Raw genomic sequence first — 12,983 nt, 5'->3', positions numbered from 1 at the left:
TGCCATCAAGGTGATGTCTGGTAAGCCCCAGCGATGAACCAGGAGTTGAAAGGCATCAGGATGAAGTGGACACTTGCCAGACTGAACATAATGACTGCTTAGAACAGGCATGCCCAAACTGTGGCCCTCCATCTGTTGTGAAACTACACCTCCAAGCATGCCTTGCCATAGTTTTAGCATTCCCTAATAGCAAAACTGTGGCAAGGCTGGAGGGCCATAGTTTGGACATGCCTGGCTTAGAAAGTCCACTTCCCAATTCTGGATGCCTGCCATAAAGAATGGCCAAAGAGCCAGCAAATTAATATCTTCCAGCTGAGAATGTAATTTACCTTTCTCATGGCGCCGCCCTGATGGATGATGGACCAGACAAAGTGGCAGAGCTAGACAAAAAGTTGGAGAAGCAGAACATTGATCTTGGCTCTACACCAACCAGGGAAGAACTAATGACAGGTTACTGCCCCCCACTATGAACACTCGCTACAGTGGTGAAAAGAACCCCCTCCTGAACCCAAAAGGGTCATCCCTTGTCCAAGTGGGACCTCTGAACCCACCACAAGAGGGAGTTCTGAGAGAGAATCATGGTCTGCATTTTGCTTAACCAATGGGATTTGTTCCGTCAGACTACACCTCCAACCTCAGGGTCCAGGAATGAAACTGGGCATATTCCACCATGTCAAAGAAGACCAGAGAGCCCAGGCGAAGTGAATTGATACAGGGAGCCGCAATTATATCGAGCTGTGACTGTGTGCTTAGAGGGACCCAGACAAAAACTCAGGCGCATTCGCCTCTAACGAAGGGGGTTGGTGGACTTCCAGTAAAACAAGAAAAAAAAAAAAAAAAAAGCAGCCCCTGTTGGCACCAAATTTAAATCTAGGCTGCCCGAGGGTGTGTGGGGTACATGGGAGAAGGAGCCAGAGCTGCTGCTGGGTAGAAAAAAAATTGTTAACCATTGGGCGTCTGGCACCTCCTCATTGTCTATAACAAGTGTCTAAAGCCTGCGTTCCCTATAAATCTTAACGGAAATGACTAAGAACCTATGATGGCCCTTCCCAAACATGCAGGAGAACCCAAAGTGCTATTATAAAAAGGCAAAAAATACATAAAATTACCAAATAATGGTCTAGAAAATGTTCATCAGTGGTCACAAATAAAAGTAGAGCAGACTGTATATAATCTAACCTTTGGTTGTAAAGGGTGAAAGTGTAGTCCATTTGGCAACACTAAGGGACTTCAGGTCCCTATTCTAGAAACATTTAAGCGAAAATTCTCACAGATAAAGCCAGGTCAGGTGAAGGATTTTGCCATTAGGTAACTTAAGTATACAAGATACATTGGGGGAAATGTAAATGTGATGTTGCTATGGGCAACCAATCAGAATCTACTTATTTATTTAACACCCCCTAGCAGACAGGATCTGATTGGTTGCCTATAGCAACATCACATGTGAAGTAGAATACACATCTTAGTAAATTTCCATCATTACCTCATCAGTCATTCCTGCTCTGATCAATGCAAAAAGGTATTTCAGAAGTCTTATATCATCTTCACGATCAAGATCATCCAAGGGAAGCTTTTGTCTAATAGGAGCATCAGGATCCTTCAAAAAGTCAAAGCAAGAAGAAAATGATGAGAAAACACATTTCATTTAATTAATGAGTAAATCTTAAAAACCAGAATTATCCTGTATAACATTTTTAAATGATCATAAAAGAATTAGAGGTCATGAGATTGGGCAAGATAGGCAACATTGGTAGAATGAGGCAGCAGTGGAAAAGGCGATATGCGGGGGAACAATGGAGAGTCAAACTGATATACATTAGTATGGCCCAGTTTCATTGTGTGTATCAAAAGACTTGTGTCAGCGGTTCTAAGCAGAAAGAGTTAAAAGATTTCCATATTACAACTCTTCGGGTTTATACGTACCAGTTCAGAGACCAATGGCCGACTGCTCCCTAATGCTGAAAAACCTCTCTGCTTCAACGTGTGGAGAGTATTTTCCCTAGCAGAAAAAGATTGATTTTATATTCTGTGACAAAACACATTTATTTCTGATAGAAAACATTTCATCTGCTGACTGAACATACCAATATTTATGAATATATTACTACAGACTAATACACGCACACACATGAAAGTAACATATGCTATTTATAATGTGGTCGTTTTAGAAAAGCCAGTTGCTGTCACTTATTAAAACTGATGACAAGATTTACAAATGGTCAATATCCTTCACTCTAAAGTAGAAGAAATACTTGAATACATATTGTACGAATGATTGTAATCTAAAAAAAAACAACAAAAAAAACACTGAACACTGACTAAGGAGGCATAAACACTGGGGCGATTTTTGTCCCAATTCTATCTCTGCCTAGATCGCTTAAAAAAATCAGTACGGATCGCTCAGTGTTTGTATGCCCTGAGCGATGGCGATGTGTGGTCCAGCACGCCGCCATTGCCTGACTAGAACTTGACTACATGTAGTCAAAATCTAGTCAGATTGCCAGTGTTCTCAGAGAACAATGGTTAGCACAGATTGTTCAGCAAACATCGCTGGTGCATAGCATGCGTCAGCGATATGTGCAGAGTGACCAGTGATAAACATCGTACAGCATAGGGCTTAAGTCACCCAGTGTGTCACCCAAGGGCTTAACCTTTTGATCACATCTTCAGCATGAAATTTGACACCCTTCCCTGCAAAAAATAAATACAATAGAAATTCTCTCTTAATAAGTCATCCATTTATTTAATTACATACCAGTATACTGCTTTGGCATAAAACTCAATGTTTTCAGAGAAGTCCCCAACATCATCCTTGGCAATGCTCTCCAGCCAATCTACTACCAGCTAAAAGAAAAAATATATATATTTTCCGTAACGCCAATTTCAAAAGAACACAAACTGGAAGTACAAGAGCTACAATTTAAGAGCCTACTGTAATGATACTTTGGGTAACCTTTTGAGTGCCAAGTGAATTTGTCAAAATAGGTGTGAAAATTGCCAAGCAAACATTTATATTCATCATAATGACCAGTAATGTTTACCTTAAGGTATATAGGAAATATATATTTTTTTTTTACACAACATTTTTTATTTGGATTTATATAACAAAATGTGAGATGCTGTCATTTTTAGTGGATATTTTGCGCAATACCGCCCAAAGGGTTAAGACTGAGGTATGTATTTAGAGTTGGTCGTTAGGTCCGTTCTGCCAGAAACAGCATATTTTCCACCTAAACAAAGAGTCTAGTTGAAATAGACTATTCAAGGTAATTTTTTTGTAGACAGTCTAAAGCATTCCGCCTGTAGACTCATTTCACTTGCCTGTCTAAATGAGTCATTTAGACTTTTTGTTGCAAATTGTCTAAACTCAGTAATGTTAATTTGATTTAGCCTATTCAGTGTCAGATTGAAAACTGTAGAATCAATTTAGACAATGTGAACTAGACAATTTTTTCTGCCGAAACTAGTCTACATAACATCAAATATATATATATTTTAAAATGAATCAATGTCATTGTGTTTGTAAATATATTTAGGTTTATTATTGCCCATATAAATATATTTAGATTTTTTTCCCCCATTCTTTTTTTTATTCTCTCTGTCCCCATCACACCTGCCCCATCCATGGCATTTTAATGGCATTTAAAACACACAATGGCCCCCGTAGCGCCACACACACACAATTAGTCATTAGCGGGGACCCGGCTCGCAGTGAATATTAATGAGCGGGTCCTCGCAAATTACTTATGCGGCTGTCATCACCGCTATCCCAAGCAGTGATGGAGCAGGCACCTGCTCATTAATATTCACTGCAAGCGTGGTCCTCCCTCTGACTACTGCTGCAATGCTGGGCGGCGGGCAGGGTGCTGTCAGGCAGAATGTACGTCTGTTTGATATTCCGCCAAAATGCTTTCCACTTGAAAAGCATTTTGAATAGTTGGAATATCAAACTGGCGGAATTTGTTCTAGCTCAATACTGCTTCTGGCACTTTCAAGAAACAACTCTTGTTCACGGATCTTTGAGCAGAAGCACTACCTTGAGGTTTATCCAAGACAAAAGTCATGTTGATATCTTACTTTGTTGATCTGCCCACAATTTCTGAGCGATGTATATTCATGCATAGTATAATTGCCTACATAATCCGAAAAATTTTGTTCTACCCAGTGAATGGTCCTTGTGGTTGCCTTCATTGATATTCGTGCATCCCTAATACACAATTTTGGCATTGCCCAATTGAATTCTCAGGAACTTTCCCCACAAAAAATGCTGTCCCTGAATCTAAAGCCCTGTACACACCGGGCGATGGATGCCCTGTGCTCAGATCGCTCAGAACACATGCGATGCACCTGCATCTGTTACCTATGCTTATAGGCAAAGGCTGCAATCTAAGCAGGATAGACATAGCGTGCACTGTCTATTTCTGCAGGCCGATGGAGCGATACGCGCTTCATTTCTAAGCGATTTAGTCAGACCACTAAGAAATAGAGCTTAAATTGCCTTGTGTATATGCCCCTTAAGCAATTAAGTCCGACTTTATTTGTAAGGAACAGACCCTGAAATCATCAATGAACAACAGCTCAAAATTCTCTTGAAGGCTTGGCAGAATGACGGTGGCTGTTTGTTCCACAACCAACAGTGGACTAAGTCCTGCACCCCGAAAGACAGATAAAAGCAGCTCATATTCTGAGGAGTGGACAAAATGTATTTGGTTTCATCCCAGTCTGCTCCATCTGGAGATGGGTATACTAAAAATTGTGTGTAAAAATAGATTAGGATGATGCATTATATGCAAAAATCCTATAAACTATCAACTACCCTGGACAGGTTAGTAAAAGAGGAAACCAAAAGGCAACAGAAATAAAAAAAATGTAGAAACCACCTTTCTAAAGAGTGGGGTCTATCCACCACTTGTAATGGCAGAAGGATGAAGGGAAAAATATAATTGTTGTGCAAAAAAGACATTGATCAGATCAAAGCAACCAAGCTGCAACAAAAATGTCAAAATTAGCCGTAAAATTGATACATTGTATCAATATGCAAAGTTACAATAAAGGCTTGATTAGCCCTTTCTATTCCACGCATTACCTGGCTCTGACGCACAAGTGAATCCCGCTCAAACAGTTTGTCCATGATCATTTTCTCACTGGCATTTGGTGCCTAAAACAACGAGAGAATAAAAGCATTCAGTAAAGTTCCAAAGAGAACATCAACCGTTAAATAAATGACTGAAACAAACTAATTCCTTAAGGTAAAAACTTACCGTATATACTCGAGTATAAGGCGACCCGAATATAAGCCGAGGCACCTAATTTTACAACAAAAAAACTGGGAAAACGTATTGACCCAAGTGGGAACCTCACTCGAGTATAAGCCGAGGGGGGCTTTTTCAGCATAAAAAATGTTCTGAAAAAGTAGGCTTATACTCGAGTATATATGGTAAGTGCGAAATTAAAAAAAAAAAAAAAAAAGGAGAAAGACAGGCAGTAAAACTGCATGGACCTGGTAATGTGCAGACCACGTTTACTGGGAGCAAGAGACAGTGGCATATGGTGTGTATACACCAACTGAGGAGTACAGGATCACCAAACATAAAAGTGTACTTAAAAAAGTAGATTGGAAGTGGGCAGAAAGATATGGAAAAGGTTTAATTTGACCAGCGCAACCAGGTGCAGAAAAAAAAAAGCTCATGCTAAAGATTTAATTTCCTCTGCATAGGTCACAGTAGTATTCAAACATAACTGCTAAACAACTACACTATGGGGGGACCCATTTGGAGGAGAGGTTTAGAGAGGTTAAAAACCTCATGTACCTCACGTCTAATTTCAGATTACCTTGGGTACTCGTGTGCTACTGATACCTGTGGTATCCAGCACATGAAAAAGAATGGTTGCAGGATTTTCAATGCTGAAACCCTTTCACTCATGGGAGGAAAAAAACAAACAGATATGCGCCACCCTGGGTGTCTCTATAGGCTCTGTTGACTGGGGAGGGGGCTTCTGGAAGTCGGGTCAGACAGACGCAAAGGCTGCTAGGAGATTTTGTTCTCGCAGTAGCCATCTCTGGTGGGGGCAGAATCCCAACAAGGGATGCAGAAGACCCCACTTCAGAAGGTGAATAATTACAGCCCATTAAAAAACCCTCTAATTACTTAAGAAGTCTTCAGAAAGGGTTGTCGCAAGGGTCCCAGAGCAAAGTCAGTGAATGATTTTCAGAAAATTCCGACCAGCTCTGGAGATACATTATAAAAAAAAAAAAAAAAAAAGATTTCTATTGAAATCACTGCATCCTATTTTATGCCCCACACCTTAATAAATAAAAAAAAACTCCATGACCCGCTCCAGGGTTTTTTTTTGATCATATGACATCGCCCAGTGTCAACACAAATATTGACCACTCAATATATAAAAAGAAGATTTTGGTACTTACCGATAAATCCATTTCTCTGAGATCAGCAGGGACCACTGGAATCACATCGGGTATTAGAGCTGGGAATGCTGGGAGCTAGGCACTTCTTAATAATAATTAGGGGATACTGGCTCCTCCCCTCTAAGACCCACAATCCCCCAGTGAGGAAATTGGCCCACCAGAGGAAAGGGTTACAGAAAAACCATAACAAAATAACCATACATACAACACGCATGTATCGGACCGGGCTGCAACAGCAACCACAACAGGCAGAATCCAACAGCCGGGCGGTGTCCAGTGGTCCCTGCTGATCTCAGAGAAATGGATTTATCGGTAAGTACCAAAATCCTCTTTTCTCTGACATGCAGCAGGGACCACTGGAATCACATCGGGGAGGTTCCAAAGACCAAGCCCCGGGAGGGAGAGTGCTGGGGATTCTGTAGAACCAGACGACCAAAAGTTGAAGCCAAAGCTGCAAAAGTATCGAACTGGTAAAACTTAACAAACGTGTTCTGAGACGACCAAGTGGCCGCTCTGCATAGCTGAGAGATAGAAGCCCCTCTCTCAGCGGCCCACGACGTACTCACCGATCTGGTAGAGTGAGCCGTTAAGGAGACAGGAGGCACCTGTCCCGCATGAAGATAAGCACTACGGATCGTCCACTTGATCCATCGTGCAATTGTTTGTTTTGACGCAGGCCACCCCCTGCGGAATGCGTCAGAGAACAAATAAGGAATCCGATTTGCGTATAGACCTGGTTCTCTTGACGTAAATCCGAAGCGCCCTGACCACGTCCAAGGAGGACTGCTCCGGCGATTCTCCTTGAAAGGCCGGAACCACGATAGGCTGGTTAATGTGGTATGAGGATACCACCTTCGGAAGGAACCCAGCCTGGGTACGCAGTTCTGCTCTGTCCTCGTGGAAGATTAGATACGGAGGCTTACAGGACAGAGCACTCAGCTCCGAAACCCGGCGAGCTGAGGCCAGGCCAGTAAAAGTACTGTCTTCCAGCACAAGAACTTCAGATCCACCCTGTTCAGTGGCTCAAAGGTCTCAGACCTCAAGAAGGCTAGTACCAAGTCCAGATCCCAAGGGGCTGTGGGAGGCACGAAGGGAGGCTGTACTCGAAGAACCCCTTGAAAAAAATGTCTGGACCTCAGGAATGAGGGCCAATCTTCTCTGAAAGAGAACAGACAAGGCTGAGACCTGGACCTTAAGAGAACCCAGTCTCAGACCCCCATCCAACCCCCTTTGTAAGAACAACAGAAGGCGGGACAGTTTGAATACTCGGAAAAGCCAGCCCTTAGACTCGCACCAACCCGCATGAGCGCCATATTCTGTGATAATGCGCTGCTGAGGAGGGCTTCCGGGCCCTTAACATCGTAGGGATTACAGCTCTTGGAATTCCCTTCTCCCGCAAGACCTCGGTCTCAACAGCCACGCCGTCAAATGTAGCTGTGGTAGATTCTGATGAAAGAAGGGTCCTTGTAGGAGCAGATCTGGTCTGAGGGGCAACCGAACTGGCTCGTCTGCCAGTAACATCTGGATGTCTGAGAACCACGTCCTGCGAGGCCACCAGGGTGCTATGAGAATAGCCTGCACTGGTTCCCTCTTGAGTCTCTTCAGTACCTGGCCCAGAAGTGGAAGTGGCGGGAACAGGTATACAAAGCTGAACTCCCACGGAGTTGACAGAGCGTCTGCCGCTATGGCCTGAGGGTCTCTTGTACGTGCCACGTATGCAGGTAGCTGGTGGTTCTTCCGAGACGCCATCAGGTCCACCTCGGGAACTCCCCACCTGTCGGTGAGCTCCCGAAACACCTCGGGGTTGAGAGACCACTCGCCTGGGTGAAGGTCCTCCCTGCTGAGGAAATCGGCCTCTAGATTTTCCCGACCTGGAAGGAACACTGCTAGCAGAACTACTCCTGACCGTTCTGCCCACTGAAGAACCTTCTTTACCTCCTTCATGGCCATGCTGCTCCTCGTGCCGCCCTGCCTGTTCACATAGGCGACTGCCGTGGCATTGTCCGACCTTATCTTTATGTGTTGACCCTGAAGGAACTCCTGAGCCTCCAACAGAGCATTGTAAATGGCTCTGATCTCCAATACATTGATGGACAAGCGGCTCTCCTGCAGGTCCCACCTGCCCTGGAGGCAGAGATGAAGCACTACGGCACCCCAGCCGCGGAGACTTGCGTCCGTTGTCAACACAATCCAGTCCTGGACTGCAAACCGACGACCCTCTATTAGGTTCCTTCTGTGTCTCCACCACAGTAGTGAATGTCTTGCCTCGGCCGACAAGTGGATCCTTTTGTGCAGATTCAGGTGCGAGCCCGCACCCTTTCTGAGAAGGTCCAACTGAAACGGTCTTGAGTGGAAACGTCCCCACGTCAGAGCTGGGAAGGCTGCCACCATCTTCCCTAGCAGCTGAGTGCACAGATGGAGACTGATCCTCTGTGGAAGCAAGATCCTCTGCACTAGGTGCAAGATAGCCTGGATCTTGTCTTCCGGCAGGAAGATTCTCAGAGACTCCGTGTCTAGCCAAAGGCCTAGGAACAAGATCCTCCTGGATGGAATTAAAGAGGATTTCTTGAAATTCATTATCCACCCCAGGCTGGTGAGCGTCTGAGTAGTTAACCTGGCCTGACTCTCCAGTAACTCCCTCGTTGGGGCCTTGATTAGGAGATCGTCGAGATAGGGGATTATTGTCACCCCCTGACATCTGAGGTATGCGACGGCTACTGATAGAGTCTTGGTGAATACTCTGGGCGCTGACGATAATCCGAAGGGCAGAGCCCTGAACTGAAAATGATCCCGACCGATGGCAAAACGAAGAAAGGCCTGGTGAGAGATCCAAATCGGGATGTGTAGGTAAGCATCCTTGATATCCAATGATATCATGTACTCCCCTGGTTCCAAAGAAGCAATCACTGAGTGGATTGATTCCATCTTGAATGGCTGATAAGAGACTAACAGATTCAAAGGCTTCAGGTTGAGAATGGGCCTGACTGACCCATCCGGCTTGGGGACTACAAAGAGGGTTGATTAGAACCCTGTGTTCCTCTGAGCTGCTGGGACCGGCATGATGACCTGAGCCTCCAGCAAGATCCGAATGGCCTCTAGCAGGCTCGTTCTCTTTTCCTGAGATGTTGGCAGAGCCGTTGTGAAGAACCGTACCGGAGGAGAGGAATCGAACTGAATTCGGTACCCCTCTGAAACCACCCTGCGAACCCAAGGATCCTCCGAAAGGGAGAACCATTGGGTTCCGAAGGCCAACAGGCGGGCACCTACCGGTAAACTGTTGACGGAAGCTGGTAAACCGTCATGCCACCGGCTTCTGCTGGGGTTTAGGTTCCTGGACTCTTGGAGCAGCCTGAGGACGGGCTCTGGCTCTGGAACCTCTGGAGGACTGGAAACCTCTTCCTCTGCCCCGAAAGGGGCGCTGAGTCCGAAAGGACTGAAAAGACGGACCTGTGAACTGTCTTCTAGGAGGAGGAGGAGCTGCCGACGGTAAAAATGCCGACTTCCCTCCCGTCGCCTGTGAGATCCATTTATCTAATTCAGGCCCGAAAAGGATGTCCCCGGAAAAGGGGAGACCCTCCACAGCCCTTTTAGATTCCGCGTCCGCCTGCCAAGAGCGAAGCCAGAGGGCCCGCCGTGCAGAAATGGCGCTAGCTGAAATTCTAGAAGAGATCAAGGATACATCCTTAGCCGCCTCTCCTAAGAACATAGCAGACTCCTTAACATGTTCAGCCAAGCAGCGAATCTCATCTATAGGCATACCTGTTTCCAATCCTTCAATGATTAGCTCCGCCCATTTAACATTTGCCCTATTTACCCAGGCCGAGACTATAGCCGGTCTGAGTTGAGTCCCTGCTGCTACATAAATGGCCTTGAGAGTAGCCTCCATCTTTCTATCTGAGGGATCTTTCAAGGCCGAAGCCCCCGGGACTGGCAGAGTTGTCTTCTTGGACAGACGGGAAACTGAGGTGTCCACCGGAGGTGGAGTCTCCCACTTGCTTAGGGCGGCTGGTTCAAAGGGATACAGAGAAGGAAAACGTTTGGGAATCTGAAACCGTTTGTCCGGATTCCTCCATGCAGCCAGAAGCTGATCCTGATTTGGACAAGAAAAGACCACTGATGTCTTCTGAATTCCGCCAAACAGATCAAACTCCTGCGGTTCTGGTCTGGGATCCTCCGGTAACCGAAGTACTTCCTTTACCGCCATAATAAGAGCCTCTATCCCTAAAGGAGTAGGCTCTCCCTCAGGAATGGCATCCTGAACCTCCTCCCATTCACCATCCTCCATTTCATGAAATGGATCCTGTTCCTCCTCTAAATCATCCTCCACAATAATAGCCTGATAAGGTCGCTTATTGCTGGATGCAGAAGGCCTCTCTGGTCTGGTCATGGAGTTAGCTAACCCCTCCACAGACCTTGCTAAAGCTGTAGCCCAAGATGGCTCCGCTCTGCGAGCCAGCGCCAATTCAGAAGCGAGTTTTGACATAGAACCCACTAAGGTTGTGGCCCACTGGGGCGCCTGAGACCCCGCCAGTGATGCAGATTCAGCACCTGAACATGACTGACAGACGGTGGCATTACCTTCAGCTGTGTATTGAGAAAACTTTGCTGTACAGACAGTACAAGCGAAAACCTTCTGAGAGGCTTTGGACTTGCCCGTCATGATCCCTGCTCGCCCGGTCCAATACAGCGCGCGATACAGGATCTTGCAAACACACACACACTGAGTACAGATACACCTCTCACAAGCCAAAAACCCCCGGGTTCCGTGAGACCTGGAGGAGAATGAGCCCTATTACACCAATACCAATACAGCGCAAAACACTGTGTCAGTAATAAAACTTTTAGAGCCTTCTAAGCTGCAGTCACCTGTGAACAGGAAAGAGTCAGCCTTACTGTGTATCTGCGTAATGGCCGCGCCATGCCCACCTCCGTTTTACAGCGTGTCCCCTCTCCCTCCTAACTAGCCAGCCTGTGGCGTCCTGACAGCGTCCAGCGGCACCCGCTTGCTAGCGCTCACTCTGTGCAATACCCCCGGCACTTAGTTCTGTCGCGTGGCATAGAACACAGGTACGCGCCGTTTGCAAGATGGCGGCGCCTCACTCGCTGCCGAGACCCGCGCACAGCGCGGCTGACAGGGAAGCAGGGGACGGCGTGTGGAAAGTGCGCTCAGCGCCTTACTCACCACCGGAGGCTTCTCCTTCGTGACTGGCGTCCCCTTTGCTAGAGGGGCGGCAGGAGCACGGAACCCGTGCAGGCAGGCACCTTTAGCGAGGTCCTGACTGACGACCTGGAACTCCAGGGGCGCTGAATGCCCGGACCCACACCTTTCAATAGGTGGGGAAGGGATTCTATCAAGTGAAAGATGTAAAAATCTATTATATAGCCAAAGCTAGAAAAAAAAAAATGTGCAGGAGCAGAAAAAACTGTGACCTAACTCCCTGGCACAATTTTCTCACTGGGGGATTGTGGGTCTTAGAGGGGAGGAGCCAGTATCCCCTAATTATTATTAAGAAGTGCCTAGCTCCCAGCATTCCCAGCTCTAATACCCGATGTGATTCCAGTGGTCCCTGCTGCATGTCAGAGAAAATTGTATCATGTAATCTCCTACCTTTTTAATTATCTGTAAAATACTTAATTTGTTGCATTACGGTTTCCAATTGTAAAGCGTAGTGGAATATGCTGCACTATATAAGAAGCTATTAATTAATAAACAAACAGTGTGTATTGGAGATTTAACTGACTCACCGCAACCTCAAACATGTTTTCATCCTCTAATGCCGACTGTATCCGGTCTCTAAAATTAAAAAGACAAAAAAAGAATTTGTACTTGGAAATACTTTTACCCAAAACCTATGAGGAAGACACACTGACACATCTATTGCCTGGATGCATTGATAAGAAACAAATTTGGGCTCCTGGTTTCCATACTTTACTCCAGATTACATACAGAAACAGATGGGGTGAATCCATATCTGGCATTCGCACCTACGTCTACTCAGCAATCTCTCCACTTCTCTGCTCTCAAGTGCTGTAGTTCCCTGGACTGGCTGGATTGAAAATCTGGTAATGTATGGAAGCAAATGATAATCAAAAATGTGCCCTCAAAAGCCGAGAGTGGGCAAAGCTGGTCGTTTAGATAAACTGGTTAAATCACATGGATTTAACCAATTTGTCTGAACAGCTTTTTTCCATTTTCCAGTATATGGGCACAAAAAGGTCAATTGCTCCGATACATTACCAAATGTTAATTCCAACTACAGATTGGACAAATCTTATAGTGTGTATCCAGCATTAGGGTGCTTCGAAGACCACTATATTAGTAGATTCCCCTTACTTTGCAGTCTTAACATTTTCTTGGTTTCTGGTAGTGTGTGAAAAGGTAAAAGGAAGGAAAAACCAAACCTGTAGAGAGATGCGATCAGTCTCCACGTAACCATTTCTTGGCGAAGCAGCCATAAGACACTGGCAGTTTTGGAAAACTTCTGCTGCCCTGGAGTGACACGGGTGACAATTTTCTTAAGTAAATTGACCTGAAAAAAAATAATTATGTTATGAC

The 12,983-nt window shown here is 45.5% G+C and overlaps 1 protein-coding gene across 2 annotated transcripts in view; it reads right to left on the bottom strand.

The window, feature by feature from the left end:
* The window catches only part of NUP107 (nucleoporin 107), a 49,485-nt gene that overhangs the window by 22,142 nt on the left and 14,360 nt on the right, over positions 1 to 12,983 (bottom strand). For both annotated transcript variants that reach the window (XM_083182508.1, XM_083182507.1), the window contains exons 7-12: positions 12,830 to 12,957; positions 12,173 to 12,221; positions 5,087 to 5,158; positions 2,756 to 2,844; positions 1,924 to 1,999; positions 1,484 to 1,597 (exon numbers count right to left, since the gene is read on the bottom strand). In XM_083182508.1, coding sequence (XP_083038634.1) covers positions 1,484 to 1,597; positions 1,924 to 1,999; positions 2,756 to 2,844; positions 5,087 to 5,158; positions 12,173 to 12,221; positions 12,830 to 12,957 — 528 coding nt within the window. The remainder of the gene's footprint in view (positions 1 to 1,483; positions 1,598 to 1,923; positions 2,000 to 2,755; positions 2,845 to 5,086; positions 5,159 to 12,172; positions 12,222 to 12,829; positions 12,958 to 12,983) is intronic.

Source organism: Crinia signifera, chromosome 4, assembly GCF_055691185.1.
Source record: "Crinia signifera chromosome 4, ASM5569118v1, whole genome shotgun sequence".
NCBI lineage: Eukaryota > Metazoa > Chordata > Amphibia > Anura > Myobatrachidae > Crinia > Crinia signifera.
The sequence above is the reverse complement of the archived record's forward strand: the minus strand, read 5'-3'. Positions and strand labels throughout refer to the sequence as shown.